The sequence below is a fragment of the Natator depressus genome, chromosome 9 (assembly GCF_965152275.1).
Source record: "Natator depressus isolate rNatDep1 chromosome 9, rNatDep2.hap1, whole genome shotgun sequence".
Taxonomy (NCBI): Eukaryota; Metazoa; Chordata; order Testudines; family Cheloniidae; genus Natator; species Natator depressus.
In genome coordinates this window covers 54,969,604-54,994,691 of record NC_134242.1, presented here as the reverse complement: position 1 = coordinate 54,994,691, position 25,088 = coordinate 54,969,604, and the positions used below count along the sequence as shown (strand labels likewise).

General features: G+C 51.9%; 1 protein-coding gene across 1 annotated transcript in view; it reads left to right on the top strand.

The window, feature by feature from the left end:
* Positions 1 to 25,088, top strand: part of SNED1 (sushi, nidogen and EGF like domains 1) — a 130,915-nt gene that overhangs the window by 85,045 nt on the left and 20,782 nt on the right. The window contains exons 14-24 of the mRNA XM_074964232.1: positions 1,119 to 1,235; positions 1,319 to 1,435; positions 2,066 to 2,179; positions 3,359 to 3,532; positions 8,533 to 8,646; positions 10,163 to 10,276; positions 12,440 to 12,553; positions 12,756 to 12,869; positions 13,697 to 13,993; positions 21,513 to 21,696; positions 24,234 to 24,346. Coding sequence (XP_074820333.1) covers positions 1,119 to 1,235; positions 1,319 to 1,435; positions 2,066 to 2,179; positions 3,359 to 3,532; positions 8,533 to 8,646; positions 10,163 to 10,276; positions 12,440 to 12,553; positions 12,756 to 12,869; positions 13,697 to 13,993; positions 21,513 to 21,696; positions 24,234 to 24,346 — 1,572 coding nt within the window. The remainder of the gene's footprint in view (positions 1 to 1,118; positions 1,236 to 1,318; positions 1,436 to 2,065; positions 2,180 to 3,358; positions 3,533 to 8,532; positions 8,647 to 10,162; positions 10,277 to 12,439; positions 12,554 to 12,755; positions 12,870 to 13,696; positions 13,994 to 21,512; positions 21,697 to 24,233; positions 24,347 to 25,088) is intronic.

The following is a 25,088-nucleotide window of genomic DNA, read 5'->3' as shown; positions in this document are numbered from 1 at the left end:
GGTCACCTACAAAGAGTTCTGGCTACAGACCAGAGTTTGGAGCAAAATTAAAGTCCCTTAAGGCAGACTAGTAGTCTAGAGATCCTTCTGCTGTAAGAGCCAGTGCAATATCTCCTGGCTCTTCATAGTGGGGAAACTCCACTCCTGGCTATGGGGGCAGGGGAAGGTGAGAGATCGGGGCAGAACTAACAGCCTTGGCCTCTAGGAAACCACCGAGGAACAGAGATGCTAAGTGGGACAGTAAAATCAGAATGGTGCGTCAGCCTGTTCAGGTCTCTTCCCTTCAGGACATCTCTTGGGACTGTCTGGCTCCCCCAGCACTGAGCAGATTCTGTAGCTCATTTCAGGACGGAGTGAAAGATGCACGCTAGGGTCCCACCCTGCTTGCATTCCCCTCTGCCATGGCAACTTCGGTCTCGGGAAGCACAGGTGGCTCTCCCAAAGCTATCGGCTTTCAATGGTTAATCCGCTCTGGTATCTGAAGTTGTGCATGGCTCGTGCTATGCAATCCATCCAAGGAGTCTTTGCCTCATTGGGGAGCAGTGGGTGACTTGCCCAGTTCAAATGATAGACAGGTGGTAGCATTGCTGTGCAGGGCAGATATACATGGGAGTCGCTGCAGCTGCTTCTGATGTAGAGCACAAGCTGTGTCAAGGCACACAGCGACGCTGTGGAACAGCTTAGGCGAAGAGTGGATGTGCTGATTTGCCAACACTTTCAAACCTAGGCAGGGCCTAAAGTCAGGATCTTAAATCCATATTTAGGCTCCGGTGTTTAAGTGGCCTGTGTTTCCACAGTGCTGAGCTCCTACCTGCAGCGCCATTGGCTTCAGTGGAGCTGTGCATGCTCTGCGTCGTTGACAATTGGGCCAATCAGGTACCTGACTGGATTTCTTTAAACCTGACTTTGCGCCCCCAGGTAGGAGATTGTGGCTCTTTCTGAGTAGCTGGAGAATGTAACCCCCGGTGGCCCCACCAGGAGGGGGTGGCTGGGCTGTGGGAGAAGCAGCCAGCCCATGAGAGGGGGTGAATTTAAGCCATCCCCACTCCTGTTGATGAAAGCACAAGGGGTGATGCTTTCTCACACGTGGCCCCTCCACCTGTGTTCTCTTTCCTCAGTCAGGCCAAGGCTGTGCAGCTCCGGGCCATGTCGGAACGGGGGGACATGTAAGGAGGCAGACGGAGAATACCACTGTGCCTGCCCCTACCGATTCACTGGGAAGCACTGCGAGATAGGTACCCACAATGCTGAGCGCTGGTGAGGGGAGAGCTGGGAAGGCATTGGTTGCTGTTTAACATGGCTTTCTTTGTGCCCACAGGTAAACCAGACTCCTGTGCCTCTGGGCCATGTCAGAACGGGGGCACATGTTTCCACTACATCGGCAAATACAAGTGTGACTGTCCCCCAGGCTACACGGGCCGGCACTGTGAGATAGGTACGAGCGTGGCAGACTGGCAAGGAGGAGAAACTAGAGGTCTGGCTCCAATGCTCAGCTCAGAGTCACTGTCCAGAGACCCAATGTCTGCCGTTCAGTGCTTGGCTACTAGGCCGGCAATCAATGGGCTTGGAGTCATTCACAGGCTCTGAACATTAACCAGGGGAGCATCCTCAGCTGGGGAAGCCACAGTCAGGCAGTTTGGGGTACTGGGTGCCATTGCCCAGTCAATGGTGTCTCTGGCCATTTAATAGAGGGCGTGTGTTCAATCCCTGATTGCTGAAGCACACAAGCAGAGAGCTGTGCTCAGTCTGTGGCAGTATCCACAGAGACTGAGTTCAATGGCTGGCTAGTGTAATCGCTGCCCAGTGAGTCCAGCACCCATCCAGTCATAACCCAACTCCTCCATAGGCCTGGCTGGGTGCCCTAGAAAATCCTCTGAGAACTGAGTACGCTGGCACTGGTTTGTGTTAGTGGAGTTGGAGGGCAGTTGCTTTAATGCTCCTGGGAACTCATCCCTACATCCCCATGGCCTGGCAGCGTCTCCAGGTAGCACTGTAGATGCAGCACGGAGAGGGAGGAAGGGCTCCAGGCAGCATGTCCATGGCCATTTGTGATACTCTTTTCCAGCCCCTTCTCCTTGTTTCCTGAGTCCATGTGAAAACGGAGCCACCTGCGAGGACAATGGCAGCAACTACACCTGCGCGTGCCCTGTGGGATACGTGGGAAAGCTCTGCCAGTCAGGTAACAGCCAAGAAGCCTCAACACCAGGAGCAGCCCAGAGAACTAATCCTGCTCTTGAGCAAGACCGGCTTAGAGCACTTCCCAAGCCTGCCCATCGACAAGGGGAGAGTCCTGAACATCAACCCTCTAGCATTAGACAGCCCAGCATGGCTCCATCATCCTGGCTGAATGCAGGGGGTGGGGTGGGGGTGGGGGTTTGCTAGAGGAAGAATGGGAGTTGGAAGACACGGCTTCTCTTTGTAGTTCTACACAAATCCCCAGGCGATCTCAGGCAGTCCCTTAATCTGGCAGTGGAGTTCCTCTGAACCGACACCTGCATAACAAGCAACAGTTTGGCCCAAACTTCATACTAAAGGTGCCATCTTCTTAAAGAAGAAAACTTTTTAAAACAAAGGGATCATGGAAGCAAAAGGCCCTGTGAAGATGGGTCTCAGGAATGTCTCAGCCCTGTTGACACTGTAACTTCAGCCCTAGAAAGGCTGTTCTGTGTATCCCCAATATATAGGTCCTTCACTATGGCAGGGCTCCCCCTTCCCCAGATCATTTATGGCCTGGTGCAATGGCACCATGTATTGAATAGTTTCCTCCCTGCAAGTAATGTCTTTGCCACCCATTGGAGGTGCTAGGAGAGGGTGGGAACCGAGGCCACTTGTGCTGTTCCTGGATCCCCACTACCCTACCAACAGCAGTAGGTGATTAGGAGCACTAGTGAAGGCGCGTGGGTTCCTAATGCCTGCTGCTGGGCTTTCCCATGCCTCACACACACACACACACACACACACACACACTTGCTTTGGCATATTTCAGAGCATGGGCATGGTGCCAATGTCAACTTTTTTAAGGGGATGCTATAGAAATGCCCTGGGTTGCAGCCCCAGCATTGGAGTCTGCAGGGTTGTCTCCAGGCTCAAGCTGCTCTCTGAGGCCAATTCTTGGGTACGGCAGGGTTCACTTCCCCAGGCAGAGCCAAGGTTCTGTGGGCTGGAGCTGGACAGCTCTCTGGAGCTCACAAGCACAGCTCTGGACTGCAGAGCCATCATGCTCTCTAGACTTGGCCCAGCTTGCCGCCTCTTGAAGAGAGAGGGAGCAACTGCTCCTTAGACAACTGGGTTCCAGCGTTGGCTCAGGGACGCCTGCTGTTCACATGCCTTGTTATTCATGCTTCTCCTCTTTCCCCAGAGGTGGACTGCGGCATTCCCAACGAGGTGAAGCATGCCCAGGTGCTGTTTAACTCCACCCGCGTGGGCTCTCTGGCTGAATACCAGTGTGAGCGAGGCTACATCTTGAGCCCTCAGAACAACCCCCGTGTCTGCAGAGCACAGGGCATCTGGAGTGACCCCCCAGAGTGTGATGGTAAGTTGGTGCGATGTGGAAAGGGGCCTAAACAGACTGAGCTGTCCTGCCAGAATGCTGCTTCCTGGGGCCTGGCTGGGCCTGGAGCCCCCTTAGCAGCCATGAGATGTGGCCATTTTTTCTTGTGGCACAGCCTGTGTGGTGCCCCTGGGGATGCTCGGGAACACCCCTCCCTGATTAGACCAGACTCTTTTCAGCCTTTACTAAGATACCCAGGGCCCCATACCCCCTCAGAGGCAAACAACTCCTGGGGGGACATAGGGTCAGGATGTGTTCTTCGTGCTGTCCTCGAGCCCTCTGCTCGATGCACATCTCTGCCTGGCAGCCATGCTTCTGGGATGTGCAGCACCTGCAAAGGACATGCAGCTGCTGGGAAAGGAGAGATCAAGCCACTGTTCTGTGTGGTACCAGGGAGCGAGAGGGGAGCAGCATTGTGAGGGCAGATTGGGATCAGCAGAGAGCAGGTGCCTGCAGCACAGGACACAGAGGATAGTGCTGACGGTGTCCATCAGAGCTTCCAGAGGAGGGAAAGGATGGGCCTCCTGGCAGGAGCGCAGTCCAGATGAGCAGCACTGGGGGATGGAATATCACTCCAGATCAATGGCTGGTTCACTATCACTAGCCACACTCCCCTGGAAACCACCGCCCTGGCCCACTCCTGGGCTGGCTAGCTGGTGTATCTGCAGCTGGCATGCGTACTGGGCGGCACTGCGCTTTACCTTCTGCTCTGTCTCCGAGCTATGGCTCTGACTTGGCCCTATCCTAGCTGCCATCCACATCCATGGTTACTGTCACTACGATCCCTTAATGATCCTGGTGAGGTCCTCAGCCATGTGTCCTGCTCCGTTTCTGAGTTGCCCTCCCAGTTTCTGTATTTCATCCAAGAGACAATAAACCAAATATGACATTGCCTTCCCTGTGCCCATCCCACAACTCTCTCCTCCTTCTCCCCTTCAGTGACTCCATCCCATCTCCTGATCCAGTGACTCCATCCCATCTCCTGATCTCCCTGTGCCCACTCTTATCCCCGCCCTCACTCTGCTCCAGAACCTCTCCCCCTAGATCTTCCACTCACAAAACAAACATGCTTTAGCTTCTCCCAAAGCCACCTTCCACATCTTCCTTATCTCTTTCACCTCTAAGCTCATTGAATGTGCTGACTACAATGGCTGTTTGGAGTTCCTCATCTCCAGTTCCATCTAGCCCTCTACTCCAGGCCTGTCTCCCTCTGTCCAAGCTAAAATCTCATCCTGTGTCTCTGATATCTTGGGTGCGCAGCCATCAGCTCAAACTCAACATGGCTAAAACAGAGCTCTTAATTTTTTCCCCTCCCAAGTCCTCCCCATCACCTCCTTTCTCAGTCACTGTGGACAACACCATCATCCTGCCTGTCCCTCAGACCTGTAACCTGGGCACCCTCTTCAACTCAGCCTAGATGTGAGTGTGACGGGTTCCCCCCAGGGTGCCACCTGGAACTGGGGTACCACTGAGCCCTCTGACCAACCATCCTGGGCTCCCTCTCACACTTAGCTGCTGTGACAAGTTGCAAAGCCCTCCAGACTGCACTTTCACCAGCATTCACACAGGTAAGGACACACCCAGCTGCAGTTACATGCAGACTCTCTAACCACCAGCTTCCCAGCCTAGGACCCCAGAGCAGTACCGTCCTGCCCTGGTCAAATCTGGCCAGTATATGGGTTTAGCACCCACCTCTCCCTCAATGTGAAGAGGACAATGCACACTTGTGGTAGCCAAGCAGAGATTCTCCCTGAGCACTTCAGTCAAAGCCCACTGGTTTAGATTAACACAAAGCAAGTGTATTAACTACAAAAGATAGATTTTAAGTGATTATAAGTGATAGCAAACAGATCAAAACAGATTACCTAGCAAATAAACAACAAATGAAAACTAAGCTTAATATACGAAATAGAGTGGATATGAATTAGCAGATTCTCACCCTGAGAAATGATATAAACAGGCTGCAGATTCTTAGTACCTTTGCAGCTTGGAATTCCCGGGTTTCAGTCTTTGGAACAAGTGTTTCCAGGAGTCTTCTTGTGTGGGGAGTGAAGAACCCTAGATGATGTCACTCCCTGCCTTATATAGCTTTTGCATATGGTGGGAACCCTTTGTTCCAAAGCTGTGGACAAATATTGGCATCCCAAGATGGAGTCCGGCATCATGTGGCCTGGTCACATGTCCTTGTACAGTCATAGCAGCCATCACTCACAGGCTGTCTGTAGTGTTCTCAGGAAGGCTCACCAGGTGGGAGATAAGCTTCTCCTAAGGCTATTGTTTTTAATGGCCCCTTACTATGAATAGGTCCTTTACAACCAGCTATTTAGACTGAAAGCATCTTGTCTAGGGGCTGTTACCCAGCTGTAACTACATTTACAGTATAGATACAGGTTTCAGAGTAACAGCCGTGTTAGTCTGTATTCGCAAAAAGAAAAGGAGTACTTGTGGCACCTTAGAGACTAACCAATTTATTTGAGCATAAGCTTTCGTGAGCTACAGCTCACTTCATGCATCCGATGAAGTGAGCTGTAGCTCACGAAAGCTTATGCTCAAATAAATTGGTTAGTTTCTAAGGTGCCACAAGTACTCCTTTTCTTTTTGAGTATAGATACATAGTGAGTATTTATAACTTCAGATACAAAAATGACACATGCGTACAAATAGGATAATCATATTCAGCAAATCATAACATTTCCAATGACATCTCACGTGACCTGTCTTGCATAAAATGCATCATAATTACTCTATAACCATATCATAATAATGCCACTATGAAGACTATGGTATGCAGTGTCACAGTGAGGACCTAGAGAGAAGTCTAAATCTTCCTGATTCTCTCTGCATAACCCCTAAGGAACAGCCTTTCCTATCCCTCCACACATCTAAAGCTCTCATCAGCTCATGCCTCAGTTACTGCAGCATCCTTTCACAAGTGGAATCCTGCCCTGCTCATGTCCATTCAGACTGCTGCTGCAAAAATTGTTCTCTTAGCCCAGCCTTTGTCCATGTCATGCCTCTCTTTGCATCCCTCCCTTGGCTCCCCCTTCTCTAGTGCATCGAACACGAGCTACTTCTCTTCACTTCCAAGGCCCTTTACAGCCTATCACCAGCCTGTGTATCATCTCTCATTCACAAATGAGTGATCAACTCCCACCACCGATCGGTCCACAAAGCCAACCTTCACTGCCACTGGTTATGTTTTCAAACTAGTCCCGTGGGGCTGTCATCCTCCCAGGATACACAGGCCTCCCATGCTGCCCCTTGCACGTGGGACAAGTGCCTTGCAAGCATGCGATGCATTCCATCTTCATCCCCTTTAAAGTCCTCCTCAAAACACTCATCTGCTGTGAAGCCAACAAAACAGTTGCCGGTGGCTAGGCCATGGCTGCTCACAGCACTGATTCATAGCCTCTCATTGTTCCTTTGTGCTCCTCAATTGTCTGTCTATACCTGCTGGGTCCGGTCTTAGATTCCAGCTCTTATTATTCTCTTTTTGTATGGAACTGATGCAATGGGATCCTAAGCCATGACTGGGGCTCCTTGGTGCTACCATAAGACACCTAATAAATAGTATACGGCACCTGGTGCAGTGGGGTCCTGAGCCATGACTGGGGCTCCTTGGTGCTACTGTAATTTTTCCCACCCATGTGCGGAATGAATTTTGTTATATGATATGTGATACATCACCTTCATATTGGTGCAAATAACAAAATTCATGTCGTGGGGATGAGGCAGAGGGGTTCGGAGTGTTAGAGGAGGCTCAGGGCTGGGGCAGTGCATTGGGGTCTAGGGGTGTGAGGGCTTCGGCTGGGGGTGAGGGCTCTAGGGTGGGGCCAGGGATGAGGGGTTTGGTGTTCCAGGGCTATGGCAGGGAGAGAGGACTCCCTCCAGCTCTCTCTCCCTGCAGCAGCACCTGGGCTGGTGGGGAGAGGCGCCTCTCCCCATCACGGCAGCTCTGGGGGTAGGGCCACAGGGTAGGTGCCTCTCCCCAGCCACAGCAGGTCCAGGCCAGGGGAGGGGCGCTGCAGCAGATCCGGGCTGGAGCTGGGTTCGGGCCGGGGGAGGGGCATCCCGGCCACAGCTGGGTTCGGGCTGCCTTGGCCGCGACAGAGTTGGGGCTGGGGGAGGGACACCCCGGCAGGGCTGGGGCTAGGGCCGCAGGATAGGTGCCCCTCCCCTGTACCTGGCAGGTCTGGGCTGGGTTTGGGCCAAAGGAAGGGCGCTGCAGCAGGTCTGGGCAGGGGCTGGGTTCGGGACGAGGTGCCCGAGCCGTGGCAGGTCCAGGTCGCAGCAGAGTTGGGGCTGGGAAAGGGGTGCCCTGGGCCAGGGCAGAACTGAGGGTATGGGAGGGTGCCCCAGCCACAGCAGGTCTGGGCCGCAGCAGAATTGGGGCCAGGGGAGGGTGCCCCAGCCGCAGCAGGTGTGGGCCGTGCTACCCCTCCCCTGGCCATGGCAGGTTGCGGGCATGGCTAGGTTGGGGCTGGGGGAGGGGCACCCCTCCCCCATCCGCAGCAGGTCCATGGGCGGGTTCCCTAAGTGCCTGTGCGGTGCTAAATAGGCTGCTGCGTGACCGTGCAGTTTACAGGGAATTTAGGTCCTAGGCCAAGACTAGGGCTCCTAGGTGCTACAGTAATACGCCTAATGAATAATGTACAGCACCTGGCACAACGAGGTCTTGAGCCACGCCTGAGGCTCCTACGTGCTACCGTAATACACTTAATAAATAATAGTGGTGCACAGGTTGGGAAGCTCCACCCACCCACTCCCCACTGTAGGCCAAGGCGGCTCTCTGGGAGGCCGTCAACATGGGCTGTGCTTGCTCCTTTAGGCACGGTTAGCAGTGCAGCCTACTTCACTGCATGCACCTCTGTGCGGGATGGGACAATCATGGCCATCGAAGATCGTCTGGTCTGGCTTGGATATTTCACTGACTATAATCCCCTCTCTCTCTTCCCCTCCCCGCCCCATGCTTACCTCCCCAGAAATTAACGAGTGCCTTTCTCAGCCCTGTTTCAACAGAGGCTTATGCAAGGATCGTATCGCCGACTTCCTGTGCCTGTGTGAAGCAGGATACACAGGCCCCCACTGTGAGTTGGGTAAGAGAATGTGAAAAATACGCTTACGGGGACCCCATCCAATGGTGAGCAAGACAGGAAGATACCCCTGCCTGGATTGGCCCTCAAAGCTGCTTCAGAAATGGCCTGGGAGGGAGGTGTTACCCAGGGATGGCCTCACCCAGCAGCCCATCTGGAAAGCATAACAGCCAGGGCAGCCAAAGGCCAGTTAGGCAGCTCCAAGATCCATACCACTGGTGCCGCTCCTTAGAGTCATATGCTCCTTAGAGTCATACCCTTAGCTTAGAGTCATGCAAGAGCTACAGCACTCATCCAGCATACAGCCCTGCTAGCAGCTGGGGCAGAAAGAGTTCCGAGGTGCTTATCATCATGGATCTGTGCCCTACAGGGGGGATGAACATCCATGCCACCACACACGTGTGTGATCAGTCTCCTAGAGCTATAGAGGAGAATGTGGTTGAGTATTTCAATGCAGCCAAATGGATTTAGATTCATAGTCCCCTTTTAAGAAAATGGGAATTGTGTGTCTATATCCCCTAGTCAGCTTTAGGTCTGTATGTGTTGGGGATATAAACAGCCACATGTATCCTGCACCCTCTTATTCTCTTTATTGGAGCTGATTGGGACTTTGTTTTTAGAAATGTTTCATTTTAATAATTGTAATATTTTTGAGATTTCATTTAAAAGAATGGCTTTCGGCAACCAAAAACTGAAAAAATTCAGCAGGTCAGGAGAAAAATATTCAGTAAAACCAATAATTTTTTGCCCAGTTTTCCAAAATGTTTTGATTTTTCAATGAAAGTCTGAAAAATGTGATTGAAATTGGACACTTCCCATGGGCAGCGGGGAGGGGGACCCAAAGCTTTCCCCCAGCTCAGTTCCTTGTACCTGCCCGGCTTGTGCTTGTGCCCAGTGTACTCATGAACAGCACCAGCCCTCTTTAATGGGTACCAGCCTAAGGGAGCAAATTCTTTCTGTGTGGCAGGAGCGTTGGCAATGCCCTTTTCAATGGGGCATGTGTATGTTTTAATGGCACAAATTACACACACAGCTGAAGGGGAGCTATGAAAAGAAAGAAAAGTGGCTGTGTTCTCTAGGTGCAGCATGGCACACACAACCCAATGTCAAACCCACAGCATATACCAGCAAAAATACACCCCAATATTCACAGTGTCCCCCCTGAATAACAAGGCATTTGATTGTGGTTTCAGACCGCTCCTTCCCTATGTGAGGCTCTTGTTATTCAGACAGGGTTTTAATGACTGCCCAAGCCTGAAATCAGAACTGGATTAACGCAAGTGCCAGGGGTTCCAGCACAGCAGCCCAGACTTTCAGGACTGACTCAGTTGTGCAGTTCTTACTCATGTTGGTGAGCACTTAAACCAGTAGCCCCAAGTCAGTGAGGCTACTTGTGTGTGTGTAAGCGCCCAGGGTGGTGAGTAAGGGCCGTCCGATCTAGCTCTGTGTTGTCAGTGCATGCTGTGCTGAGGATGGGTTTCTGGTCAGTACATGAGTGTTTCCTTTTGCCTCTACGCAGAGATTGATGAATGTCAGTCCGACCCCTGTAAGAACGGAGGAACCTGCAAGGATCTCCCAGGATCCTTTGCTTGTCAATGTCCTGATGGCTTCATGGGAATCCAGTGTGAAACAGGTAGAAATTTCACAGGGTAAAGCTCAACCCAAGTCCCCCAAAGCCACTGCTGGGATTTCCAGTCTGATGCCCCTGGACTAGTCTAAGAGAGAGCCATGGAGGCAACACTGGCCTGCCCAGCATAGTCCATCCTCACAAAGCTTGACAGGTTTGCCCTGGAGTTTCCAGGCATGCTCGCTTGTAGGAGGACAACCTTGTCAGGGCTGGGATGGGAATTCAGCAGCCCTGCGCTGTCCTGCTGGAGCATGAGATTCAGTTTCCATGCTCTTGAGCTCCACCAGCAGGCTCTGATTCTGCCCTGGGAGATGCCCCTGCATCTTCCCTGCAGAGCGGTGTAACCTGCGTCCAGTTAGCCTGCCCAAGATCACCCAGGCAGTCTGGGCTACAGCAGGGACTCAAAGCCAGATCTGCAGTGACCTAGGCTGGTGCCTTAACTACTGGCCCAGCCTTCCTCCCTCAGTCATGGCACTGTCTTAGCTAGTGCTGGGCAGTCCCCAGCACTGATACTTTTTTCACATTTTGTCACCAATGGGGAGGTGGGAAATTTGGTGAGATTTTTGTGATTCTCCCCCCCCCCCCCATTATTTTTCAATAAACCCTAGAGCTGGCCACAATTTATTTTTTAATTTTGAAATTTCAAATTTTGACCAAAAAAAAGTGAGGAAAAATTTCTAAAATCTGTTTTCTGATTTGTGTTGATTAATTTTTTACCAGCTGTGGTGATCAGCATGAGTTGCTGACCGTGACCTTTCAGTGGCCATCACTGTGCATAATAAGCTCCATGTATCTGTGCATCATGTCTGTATTGAAAGACACCTGGTCACCTTTTAAGCTACCTTCTGCTTGGGTTTTTGATGGCAATCAAACATACACAGTGACTTTTAAATATCAGCCCTGCCTCTGTGCAGAAGGCAGGGGCCTCCTCGGGACTCTCATTCACATCAATGAGCACTTAACCAGGGGGTCTGCTGGCATCAGTACGTGCTCACCCGCCTATCCCGGTGAGCAGACAGAGGCAGGTGCCATATTCAGTGTGACCTGCTGACGCGCATTACCAGTTCCGTAGTAAGCTTTGATTGAGTGGGTTTGAAATGGGACTAATCAAAGTGCATTAATGAACTGTTAACATGTGTCAGCGGCCTGCTTGCTGCACACTAACTGTTCGTGGAGACCAGCCCGCACGGTGTGATGATTTTGCCCTACTTTCATGAAAATGATTCCAGCGAGCACACTGCTGTGCTGTGCTGAGACCAGGTGTGCTGTGCCAACCTCAAAGCCCCACGTCACCAAGTCCTTACCGTCACTGACATTTGTGGGGTTTTTCCCAAGAAATGACCCAGAGCCTGAGCCAGAGCCTACTGAGGTCAGTGGAGAGAGTCTTTGGACTTTGGATCCTTCCCTGAGTAGGGACTTGAGGCTCTGGTCCACAGATTGTAAACAAAGCAAATTACAGTCGGCTAGTAAATAGATTTAGCTAGTGATCTACAGGATATAGGCTCAATTAGCTGGATAATTTGATGTTGGTTCCAAGACATACCTTTCTCCCCGCCACCACAAAAGACTGTCATAGAAAAATCCATGCACTTAAATGGCTTGTCTGCATGTAAAAGTGAATCTGGAATAAGGTAGGATGTGATGGAATAAGAATTTCCACACATGAAGTTAAATCAGGAATAGCTATCAGGAATAACTCCCCATATAGACAAGCCCTTAAATTAGTGCAGTGACACTGAGTTAGCTTTTCACCGTTGGAGTAATGTGTGAGTTTTGCAGTGAGATCACGCATCATAAGCAACCAATAGACAATGACCCTCCTGTGTCAGTGTGCTGGACTTTGGGCATTGAATTCTGGGAGCTGTAACCCAATGGTTTGGGACACTACTTCAGAGCTTGGATATGCTGAATGTGAGGGGCTCATAGGATGAATATGTGTCCTGCATTTAGCCCATGGGCTGCACTCTATGTGCATCTGGACTATCTTGAGTGAGTCACCAATTTCACTTCCCCTGGAAACAGATGCATGTTCTGTGCGTGGCCCATGGTTCGCACAAATACTTCACCTGCTGCATGTGCAGCAAGAGTCCCCGCAAGGGATCCAGAGTGTCCTCTAATGTCCATGCTGTCTCTGGCAGATGTTTGACTGAGTGTATCTGTGCCCTCTAGAAGTGGATGCCTGCGAATCAGCTCCCTGCCGTAATGGAGGGGACTGTGAAAACTATGGTGGTTCCTACCTGTGTGTCTGCCCAGAGGGTTTCTTTGGCTACCACTGCGAGACGGGTAAGCCTTGGCTGGGTGTGAGAGATTTAGCTAATGACCTCCCAGAGCCCCTGTTACATTAGCACTGGCTGGTTAATGCAATGTGGTTGTATGCACTGAACCTGACTACTAGTTTGCCAGCCTTGAGCAGTAATTAACATTTTTTATTCAGCTTTCTTGGGCAGCGCGAGCCATAACCCTTGATCTTGCTCCTCTCCCCCAGCCAGCGATCCTTGTTTCTACAGCCCGTGTGGGAGCCGAGGCTATTGCCTGCCTAGCAATGGATCCCACAGCTGCACCTGCAAGGTGGGCTACACAGGCAAGAGCTGCGAAAAAGGTAAAGGGGCTGGATGGCTACTCAAGTGAGTCCTGTCTGTCACCACAGACAGCATACGCTGCCACATGCACTGCCAGGATGCAGCCGTGTGTGCCCGCTGTGGGGGGGGAATCCATGCCTGGGCGAGACCCACTGACAACAGGCTGGCACTGCTGGGCTTAGCCATCAGGGCAAATCGCTGCCTCGTCTTAGAGTGTGGTGATACCCGCAGACAGAAGGTGTCAGAGGGGCTTGATCTTGCTGGGTGCTGAGCAACTCCAGGAGGTGCTGAAGTCAGTCTGAGAGAGGAAGGATGGTACTGGACTGGCACTCGCAAGGCCTGGATTCAGTTCCCAGCTCTGCTGCGCACTCCCTGTGTGAATGTGGGCAAGTCTCTGTGTCTGGGCCTCAGATCTCTATCTGTAAAATGGGGATTGATAACCTCTGTCTGGCTCGTCTGCTTTTAAACTGCCAGCTCTTCAGGACAATGCCCATCTCAGACTGGGTGGGTAATCCCTAGCACAATGGGGCCCTGATCCCAGCTCATGCCCCAGGGTCCTTCTTCAGGACTCAAACAGGATAATAAGGAGCAGCAGGCACCAGCCTTTGGGCCTGTGTGAACCCCCTGGGAGTGTAGAGCGCTCAGCACCACGCAGGCTCATGCCCCAGCAGTGCACACTCCCTGCACTGTGTATGACTGTTGTGCTGTATATCAGTGCTGCTCTCACAGCTGCCTTGACACAATCCTGTCAGCAAGTGTTTGTGTGCTGGAGGGTCAGTCCCAGGGGTCTAGTGCCTAAAGATTTACCATGTTACTTCTTCCCTTTGCTTTGATTGATACCCTGAAGAACTGCTGCCACCAACATCATTAAAGGTGGTCAGGGTGGAGGACACAGGGGTGTCGATTTCTTGGTACCCCCCCGAAGACCCAGTCGCCAGGCAGATGATTGACGGCTACGCCGTGACGTACGTATCCTTCGACGGCTCTTACCGCAGGACAGATTTTGTGGACCGAAGTCATTCTGCCCACCAATTGCGGGCACTAGCCTCTGGCAGAGCCTACAATATTTCTGTCTTTTCAGTCAAACGCAACGTGAACAACAAGAACGACATCAGCAGGCCTGTCATGCTCATCACGCGCACTAGTGAGTAGTGTCGGAAGGGGAATACAAACGTGAGCATGCACGCCTCTGTCCAACACCTAGGTTAATGCTCCAACGCCAGCTGGGGGCTGCTACTGCACAGACAGCTCATGGAGACCCACCAGCCAATGCTACCTCCTAACGGATGGCAGGACCTGCTTCCCAGCTATCCCAGCTTGCTTTCCACCACCTAACGCTACAGCAAAATTTTCAGCTAGCTGTGCACGGGTCTAAAAGCCCCCTCAGCCCACAGGACAATCTGTCCTGCACCACAACCCACTTTGGAGTGCATTAGGCAACATGGAAGCTCAGGGGTGGCCTCCAAAGACCAGAAGCTATATGAAAAACATTATGTTTTGCATACAAATATTTTCTTGCACCTATGAGCATTATTTGAGAAATATCAATTTAGATCTAAAACCAGCATCCTTATGTATACATAGCAACCTCTTAATGAAAAAGGCCCTCCCACCAACCTAATAGCCCAGTGGCAAGCCTCTCTCTGGCAAGGAAAATCTCCTCATTCACTGAATGTGTCAATAGACTAGTGTCTCAAGGAGAACTGATTGAGATCATTGAGTTGGGCTTTTGAAGTGTCTGTTAAGGAAACTAAGTAGCCACAGATTGAGAGGTAACCTATTGAAATGGATCAGGAACTGGCTAAGAGACAAGAAGCAAAGAAGGACTAACAGGTCAATTTTCATATGGCATAAGGTTAGCAGTGGGCACCTAGTGGCTCCTTGGTGGGATCTGCAGTTAATATAATTTATTAACGATTGGGAAGGGGGGGGGCAGCAAGGTGGCACAGTTTATTTAGATCAGAGAGGACTGAGAGGAACACCAGAGACCTGAGCAAGCCAGGAGAATGGGCACTACACCAGCAGAGGAAATTCAGTGTTGATAAATGCAAAGTAATGCCAATTGGAAGGAGTGATTTGAATTACTCCTACACTGCTCAGGGTTGTAAGTTTAGTGTGCCAACTCAGGAAAGGGACCTAGGATCACTGGAGACAGGTCAATGAATACCTCTCTGCTCAGTGTGCAGCAGTGGTCAAAAGAGCAACAAAATGTTGGAGTGCATAAGAAGTGGGATGGTGAATCTGTAAAATAGTCTCATGCCTTTAGAAAACTCAGTGGTGCAGCCCCACCTGGGTACTGTCTCCAGGACTGGTCATCCCCTCTCCAAAAGTGTATTGCAGGACTAGAGGGGAGTTCAAAGCTGAGCACTGAAAACAATTAGAGCCCTGGAAAGAATTCCCTATAAAGAGAGGGTGCAAAGATGGAGGAGACAAATCAGAGCAGGCATGGTAAAGGTGCATAATGAGTGGTCTAGAGAGGGTATCTCAGGGACTTCTGGTCGCCCTATCTCCTAGCACTAGAACAAGGGGACGTTCAAAAAAACTGAAAGGCAAGAACCGTAAAAATTACTAGAGGAAATACTTTTACCCACCACGTAACTGACCTGTGGGATTCCCTGCTACAGGATATCATTGAGACCAAGGCTTTCTTAGGGTTCAAAACAGGCCTGGACCTCTTAAGGACAGTGAGGGGATCAGAGTTGCATGACAGACTAATGTAGAAAGGATCAAAATCCCCCTCCATCAGGCATAAGCCAACCACCAACTGACAAGGGCAGGAAAACACTTCCCTGAGGGCAGCTGATGCCATGGTTGTCCATTCTGGGGTTTCCTGTCCTCCACTGAATCAGCTGGTGCTGGCCACTTTCAGAGGCAGAGTAAATGGGCCACGGGGCTGATCCAGGCTGGCAATTCCTGTATTGCCCAGAGTTCAACCATCCTGCTAAAGCTGGGGCACAGAGAATGGTGCCCACCTTGAGCTTTCACCCCCTGGCATGCTGTTTGGAGAGAGAAACAGTGTAGTTGGCTCTGAGCAGGCCCTAGAGAGAAGGGCAGCCCTCCCAGCTGGTGGGGGGGGGGCACCGAGGATAATAAGAAAGGGCAAGTGACCATTCATAGAATCATAGAATATCAGGGTTGGAAGGGACCCCAGAAGGTCATCTAGTCCAACCCCCTGCTCGAAGCAGGACCAATTCCCAGTTAAATCATCCCAGCCAGGGCTTTGTCAAGCCTGACCTTAAAAACCTCTAAGGAAGGAGATTCTACCACCTCCCTAGGTAACGCATTCCAGTGTTTCACCACCCTCTTAGTGAAAAAGTTTTTCCTAATATCCAATCTAAACCTCCCCCATTGCAACTTGAGACCATTACTCCTCGTTCTGTCATCTGCTACCATTGAGAACAGTCTAGAGCCATCCTCTTTGGAACCCCCTTTCAGGTAGTTGAAAGCAGCTATCAAATCCCCCCTCATTCTTCTCTTCTGCAGACTAAACAATCCCAGCTCCCTCAGCCTCTCCTCATAAGTCATGTGCTCTAGACCCCTAATCATTTTTGTTGCCCTTCGCTGGACTCTCTCCAATTTATCCACATCCTTCTTGTAGTGTGGGGCCCAAAACTGGACACAGTACTCCAGATGAGGCCTCACCAGTGTCGAATAGAGGGGAACGATCACATCCCTCGATCTGCTGGCTATGCCCCTACTTATACATCCCAAAATGCCATTGGCCTTCTTGGCAACAAGGGCACACTGTTGACTCATATCCAGCTTCTCGTCCACTGTCACCCCTAGGTCCTTTTCTGCAGAACTGCTGCCTAGACATTCAGTCCCTAGTCTGTAGCGGTGCATTGGATTCTTCCATCCTAAGTGCAGGACCCTGCACTTATCCTTATTAAACCTCATCAGATTTCTTTTGGCCCAATCCTCCAATTTGTCTAGGTCCTTCTGTATCCTATCCCTCCCCTCCAGCGTATCTACCACTCCTCCCAGTTTAGTATCATCTGCAAATTTGCTGAGAGTGCAATCCACACCATCCTCCAGATCATTTATGAAGATATTGACAAAACCGGCCCCAGGACCGACCCCTGGGGCACTCCACTTGACACCGGCTGCCAACTAGACATGGAGCCATTGATCACTACCCATTGAGCCCGACAATCTAGCCAGCTTTCTACCCACCTTATAGTGCATTCATCCAGCCCATACTTCTTTAACTTGCTGACAAGAATACTGTGGGAGACCGTGTCAAAAGCTTTGCTAAAGTCAAGAAACAATACATCCACTGCTTTCCCTTCATCCACAGAACCAGTAATCTCATCATAAAAGGCGATTAGATTAGTCAGGCATGACCTTCCCTTGGTGAATCCATGCTGACTGTTCCTGATCACTTTCCTCTCATGTAAGTGCTTCAGGATTGATTCTTTGAGGACCTGCTCCATGATTTTTCCAGGGACTGAGGTGAGGCTGACTGGCCTGTAGTTCCCAGGATCCTCCTTCTTCCCTTTTTTAAAGATTGGCACTACATTAGCCTTTTTCCAGTCATCCGGGACTTCCCCCGTTCGCCACGAGTTTTCAAAGATAATGGCCAAGGGCTCTGCAATCACAGCCGCCAATTCCTTCAGCACTCTCGGATGTAACTCGTCCGGCCCCATGGACTTGTGCACGTCCAGCTTTTCTAAATAGTCCCTAACCACCTCTATCTCCACAGAGGGCTGGCCATCTCTTCCCCATTCTGTGATGCCCAGCGCAGCAGTCTGGGAGCTGACCTTGTTAGTGAAAACAGAGGCAAAAAAAGCATTGAGTACATTAGCTTTTTCCACATCCTCTGTCACTAGGTTGCCTCCCTCATTCAGTAAGGGGCCCACACTTTCCTTGGCTTTCTTCTTGTTGCCAACATACCTGAAGAAACCCTTCTTGTTACTCTTGACATCTCTTGCTAGCTGCAGCTCCAGGTGCGATTTGGCCCTCCTTATATCTTTCCTACATGCCCGAGCAATATTTTTATACTCTTCCCTGGTCATATGTCCAACCTTCCACTTCTTGTAAGCTTCTTTTTTATGTTTAAGATCCGCTAGGATTTCACCATTAAGCCAAGCTGGTCGCTTGCCATGTTTACTATTCTTTCGACTCATCGGGATGGTTTGTCCCTGTAACCTCAACAGGGATTCCTTGAAATACAGCCAGCTCTCCTGGACTCCCTTCCCCTTCATGATAGTCCCCCAGGGGATCCTACCCATCCGTTCCCTGAGGGAGTCGAAGTCTGCTTTCCTGAAGTCCAGGGTCCGTATCCTGCTGCTTACCTTTCTTCCCTGCGTCAGGATCCTGAACTCAACCAACTCATGGTCACTGCCTCCCAGATTCCCATCCACTTTTGCTTCCCCCACTAATTCTACCCGGTTTGTGAGCAGCAGGTCAAGAAAAGCGCCCCCCCTAGTTGGCTCCCCTAGCACTTGCGCCAGAAAATTGTCTCCTACGCTTTCCAAAAACTTCCTGGATTGTCTATGCACCGCTGTATTGCTCTCCCAGCAGATATCAGGAAAATTAAAGTCACCCATGAGAATCAGGGCATGCGATCTAGTAGCTTCCGTGAGTTGCCGGAAGAAAGCCTCATCCACCTCATCCCCCTGGTCCGGTGGTCTATAGCAGACTCCCACCACTACATCACTCTTGTTGCACACACTTCTAAACTTAATCCAGAGACACTCAGGTTTTTCCACAGTTTCGTACCGGAGCTCTGAGCAGTCATACTGCTCCCTTACATACAGTGCTACTCCCCCACCTTTTCTGCCCTGCCTGTCCTTCCTGAACAGTTTATAACCATCCATGACTGTACTCCAGTCATGTGAGTTATCCCACCAAGTCTCTGTTATTCCAATCACGTCATAGTTCCTTGACATCACCAGGACCTCCAGTTCTCCCTGCTTGTTTCCAAGGCTTTGTGCATTTGTATATAAGCACTTGAGATAACCTGTTGATCGCCCCTCATTCCCAGTATGAGGCAGGAGCCCTCCCCTCACAGACATTCCTGCCTGTGCTTCCTCCCGGTATCCCGCTTTCCCACTTACCTCAGGGCTTTGGTCTCCTTCCCCCGGTGAACCTAGTTTAAAGCCCTCCTCACTAGGTTAGCCAGCCTGCTGGCAAAGATGGTCTTCCCTCTCTTCGTAAGATGGAGCCCGTCTCTGCCCAGCACTCCTCCTTCATGGAACACCATCCCATGGTCAAAGAATCCAAAGCCTTCTCTCCGACACCACCTGCGTAGCCATTCGTTGACTTCCACGATTCGACGGTCCCTACCCAGGCCTTTTCCTTCCACGGGGAGGATGGACGAGAAGACCACTTGCGCCTCCAACTCCTTTATCCTTCTTCCGAGAGCCACGTAGTCCGCAGTGATCCGCTCAAGGTCATTCTTGGCAGTATCATTGGTGCCCACGTGGAGAAGCAGGAAGGGGTAGCGATCCGAGGGCTTGATGAGTCTCGGCAGTCTCTCCGTCACATCGCGAATCTTAGCCCCTGGCAAGCAGCAGACTTCTCGGTTTTCCCGGTCAGGGCGGCAGATAGATGACTCAGTCCCCCGGAGGAGAGAGTCCCCGACCACCACCACCCGCCTTCTCCTCTTGGGAGTGGTGGTCGTGGAACCCCCAACCTCAGGACATCGCATCTCATGCCTTCCAACCAGCGGAGTCTCCTTCTGCTTCCTCCCCCCAGACATATCATCTGGTCCACTCTCCGCAATGGTACCTGTGGAGAGAACATGAAAGCGGTTGGTTACCTGTGTCTGTGTTACTGGAACCCGGACATTCCGCTTACCTCTTCTGGAGGTCACATGTTGCCAAGCTTCCTCACTGGCCTCTTGGCTCCTCTGTGCCACCTGCTCTGTATCTTTAGAGCTTTGTGCCCCTAGAAGCCTATCCTGTGTTTTGTCCAGAAAATCCTCAGTTTCTCGTATGCAACGCAGGGTCGTTATCTGTTGTTCCAGACCTTCAATCTTCTCTTCCAATATGGAGACCAGCTTGCACTTTGTACAGACAAAGCCGCTTCTGTCCTGTGGAAGAAAGACAAACATGGCACATCCAGTGCAGGTCACAACAGCTGAACCCCCCCCTTCCATATCACCTACCTACTATGAGCTTCCTCAGAGACGTTTGCAAGATGTAAGCCTCCCTGGGCTCACTCCAGGCGAACTTCCAGGCAAACTCCTGCTGTGAGCTGCTCTGCTGTCCCCGCTGCTCAGCTGGTTCGCTGCCGCTCAGCACCCTCCTGCTTTCAGCAGACTCACCCATTCTGAGTCAGATGGGAGCCCCCCTTGGCACATATTTAGCCTGGGTCCCCTGCACAGCCTGGGTCCCCTGCACAGCCACTAAGTCAGTAGAAATCGGCACATACTGAGCACCCTGTGCGTATTGGCTGAGAAAGGCTCCCGGTTGGTCTGGTCCCGCAGCAGGCTGCAGGACTCCTCCCAGCTGTGTGTTAGGCCACTGCACAGCAATGCAAGTACAGTCCTGAGCTGCATGTGAGCATTAGCAGGGTAGAGCCTGGGTCTCCTCTGGGAACAGAGTAGCAGGCCCCAGGCTGATTGCTGTGTTCTCGCTCTCTGGCAGGCTCACAACTCACAGCTCCTTCCAGCTACTGTGTATCCCATTAATGCAGAGTCCATTTTGCCCTGGGTTGGGCCTGTGCTCCCACAGCTCCTACTGTGTATTTTACAGTAGCACCTAGAGGCCCCAGCTGAGGATGGGAGACAAACAGCAAAGAGCTTACTGAAACAGCTGAGATAGCCAAAAGGTGGGAGGGGAAACAGAGGCATGGGGAGGGGACGTATTCACTCAGCCAGGAACAGGACCCAGGTGTCTTGAGTTCCAGTCCAGTGCTCTACCCACTGGACCACACCATCTCCCTTGCCCTGTTCTGGGAAACTCCTGGCCCTTTGAAAGACAAGTATTTCAAAGACTGGGAATAAGCTTTCCTATCCTACAGCCACCTTCTGACACGTGCACCACAAACCAGAGTAGCCTGCTAGGACTCAGTGAGGGTGATGCCTACCTGATTAGCATTGCCATGTGCCCACGCCCAAACTTTACCCAGCTCCCCTGCTGGAGTGCAGAGACCCCCACACAAACACACAGGCCCGTGCCCTGCGCTGCTGGTTCAGCTGCTCTTTCTCTCTCTTGCCTGGAGAGTCAAACTTGGTCCCGAAAGTCCTCAGGAGGCAGAAACGGCAGCTTCTGGGTTCTCTCTCATTGGTGCCGTTAAGTGCCAAGCTGGCAGGCCCCAGGCTGGTGCTTGGGGGATGGGCTCGGCTGCCTTGCGGGCACTAAGGGCCAAAACAGTGGGGGATGGGAGCCTGCCCAGAGATGTCACTATGTGCTGGCCTGGCGAGGGTCAGGCCCCAGCCTTCGGCTGTGCTCCCTGGCACCTAGTGGAAGCGAACCTCCCACTCTGTCTGTCAGCAGCACTGCAAGTGCTGGGAGGTCCAGGGATGCCTGGCCAAGCAGCTGGGCTGAGATGCGATGCTCTGACAGGAAGATTTCAAAGGGGCAGGAGAAGAGTCGTGGGGATGCACACATGGGCACAGGCCCCATAGGGATGGGAGGCAGCACCGTGTCTGGCTTCCGAGGGGCTCTCGAGGCTATTGTTCACCACCCCCTGCCTTCACTTCCTCCCCCCCACAGGACCTCGCGCAGTGGAGGGATTTGATATCGCCAACGTGACGGCCAGCACCATCACGGTGCAGTGGGCACTCCACAGGCTCCAACACTCCTCCACCAGCAAGGTGCGCATCTCCATCCGCCAGCCCGGGGACCTGGAGGACCGCACCGTGGAGCTGAACAGCAGTGTGGCCAAGTACACATTCAGGTGAGGGAGGGCATGGCACAGGCTAAGAGAAGGGGCTAGACACTGAGAGAAACAAGGAAAAATAATTCCCCAAGTTCTGGGCTGTGACTGAGCTGAGCTTGGCACCGGCCTGGGGCTGCGGGCAAAGGTGGCCATCCAGCAGATAGTGCAACTGGAGATCAGTGCTCTCTAGCCAAACTCTTCTCTCCCTCAGCTGCTCCCCAGCCCCTCCATGGGGACTGCGAGTCAGAGGTGGCCTAATGCTTTGGCTAGAGTTGCCCCTGGTGGGGATCTGCTGGCTTCACATACCCAGGATCCTGCACATGGGACTGCAGCCTAGGGCAGAGTGCGGACCAATGAGAGTAGGCAGTTAATGATCCTAGGAGAAATTTAAAGGGATGCTGTTGACTTAAGAACCACCCTGCTGCCTGAGCATTGCTTAACCCACTTCTGTAACAGGTATCTCTGAGGAGTCCTAAAAATGGAGAGGAATTATAAAGGAAAAATCTCTCTCTCTCTGTTCAGTGCATTTGCGTCATGCATTTTACAGCACTTTATATCTAATCAGTCCCACTGCTTTCTTGGGTAACTAGTCACTGTTTGTGTGGGTAGTTCCTGTTGCCAACCTGGCTGATTCCTAGGGGAACTCCTGTTTTGTATGGGCCTTTTCACTCAGCAACAAGGCAGAAAGAGAGAACATGGTTATAAAACAGAGGAACATGTGATTGTAAAACCCAAAAAACTGGCAGAGAGGTTGGGGTACCTGCTTCTTAAACTGACCACACACTTCAATGTGATGGCCTCCCATTGGACACAAACGGAAATCAGCTTCAATGTACAAGTGCATTTATGTTCGGCAGACAGGGAGAGATCAGTGCTAACCCAGGGGTTTACCTTCCGCCAAGTTTCTCTTCATTAAGATTTTTTAACCTAGTTTTTAGTAGCTGTTGGCCATGTGAGGCTGTGAGCACTGGTGCTAGCCTACCTCAAAAGGGCATTGTGAGTGAATGTCTCTCAGATGAAAGGTACTGGATAGCTACCAAGTTTCAGCACTAAGCAAGTTTCAGGATGAGATGAAGAACCAAGCAAATGCCGTGATGCTATAATTTCTGCCATGCTGGCAGACGGCTGTGTACAGGGAGAGCCCCACCAACTTTGATGGGACTCTCTTCGGGTATGTTGTAAATTGCAGGATTGAGGTCCAAGCTGTTACATCCCCTCAATATTGTTAATAAGCAGACACGCTAATGTGCTAGTGATACTGACAGCGGCCTCTCTACCTACCAGTGACAGACACTTCAGACCCAGCAGTCAGTTTCGGTGCTTGAGAACAAATAATATCTGACAGATGTAAGCCACATTGCTCAATGCCCTACTGGAAGGTGCTCAGTTCCTACAGCAATAAGTGGCGTATAAGAATGTGTATGCAACAGAAGAAGGAGCCCTATATTCAGACAGTTTGCCTGATTCCTGACCCTTACCTATTTGCCACACTTGGTTTCTGGAACTCCTTACTCAGCTAATCCAGCTCTCAGTGGAGCTCCAGTGGGGTCAGGATCATGCTCTGAATCCTGGGCTCAGGTTTTTCACAAATGTTATCAGTGAAAAGTCCTTTGCAGGTTCTCATCACCCAGGATCTCGCAACCTGTCCGTGATAAGTTAGCTATTCCTTGGGGTTTGACTGATGTGTTTGTAAAGCACTCTGAGATCCTTAGGTGAAAGGTCCTGGAAGGGTAAAGTGCTGTTTATGGGTTGTGTCTGTTGTCACGGTAGTGATGGTGAAACCAGCCATCGTAGTCACTGCAGCACATGCTCCCCGCCTTGTCCCGGCCATTGGTAGCAGTTGCCAGAAGGAGCAGACTGGCTCCTGCTCTAACTCCCACTCCTTTGCTATCAGCTCTGGACCCTGCTCCTGCCCCTCTGTCCACCCAGCCCAAACCCACTACAGTGCAGACAACTGCAGTGTGAACACCGCACCACGTCTGCAGGGAGCAGCACACACTGGCAGAAACCTATATCCCACATGCTCAGGACCCAGGGCCCTCCTCACCCCTTCCATGGACTCTCGTTACAAGGGGTGTGGGGAGGACCACAGCTGATGGCACTAGCTGTGATCACATGCCCACCCATGCTGGTAACAGGGAGAGTGGGCAACGTGGCTCTCCCTGCAACACTACGTATGGCAGTAATTTAAAACCGATCCCCCGCACACACACACACACACACACACACACCCATGGTGCAGAGACTGAGTGACCATGGGGACACTGATCGCCACAGAGAGGTTGTGTAGTAAAGAGTCCATCACACTCTGCAGTCAGGTTTCTGCCCCACCCCAGGCTCCTTGGAAATCATATCAGAGCTCCTGCTTTCTTAGCTCGGGGGTCACAGCTACTGGGGTTGAGGAAGCGTAGTGAGTATTTCTGTCAGGAACCCAGTCAGGGGCCCGTTCTGCTGGGTGCCATCCAGACATGGGGAAGATGCAATCTCTGCCTGGAAATCTCTGCCATAATAGCTAATCAACCCTACGTTCCTTCCCTCTGCCTCCTCTGCCTCAGGGACCTCCAGCCAGGGGAGAGGTATCTCATCCACGTGTCAACCCTGAGTGGGCTGGAGACGGAAGATCATCCCTCAGAGAGCCTGGCCATGGCACCCTTCCACGTGTGGACTCGTGAGTGCGACCAGACGTTCCCTTGCCTCTTCCTCAGGGCCAGAGCCTAAATGGCCATTCCCTGAGGAAGAGCCTGTGCTGTCCCAAGGGATGTGAGGGACTCATTCCAACCCCCTGGCCCTTAGGGGTGCCCTGCCAGCGTAGAGCAGCCCAGCCCCAGTGGCCTGCGTGGCTGAGGCTCAGCATGGAGTGGCTATGTTTAGAAGGTGCTCATCACATTTTGGCTGGAAGCAGATGGGAGCATAAGGCTAAAGCAGTGAGCCCACAGACAGCAGCCTCCGCTTCCAGCTGGAGAGCGGGCGCCTGCTCAAAAGCCAGCATCCCACCCAGGGAAGGGGAAATTCTGACCAATGGTCAGCACATCCAGCATGATGCACACACCCAGCCAGCACCCGCTCACACCATCCCACTGCCTGGAGAGCAGTGACAGCAGCCGCTGTTTCTCTGGGCTGTGTGCCTCTCCCTGGACGCAGCATGGCTGCCTGCACTGCAGGGGGGCTGGTGGGACCAATGTCATTGGGTCCATGCTGCATCCTGACAAACCAGCCTGGGTCCCGCTTCTGAGCTTGGTCTGGTGCTGGAGGGTGTCAGGAGCATGCTGTGGCTGTGTATGGCCCACGGGCTGGTGGGGGCTGGCCCACTGACCCATGCTCAGAAGTACCCTTTGCTTCCCAAGGCCCTGACTGCTCCTTGACCGTCAGCAGGGCTGTTCCACTGGCTGACCTGCTGCACCTGTGTCCGA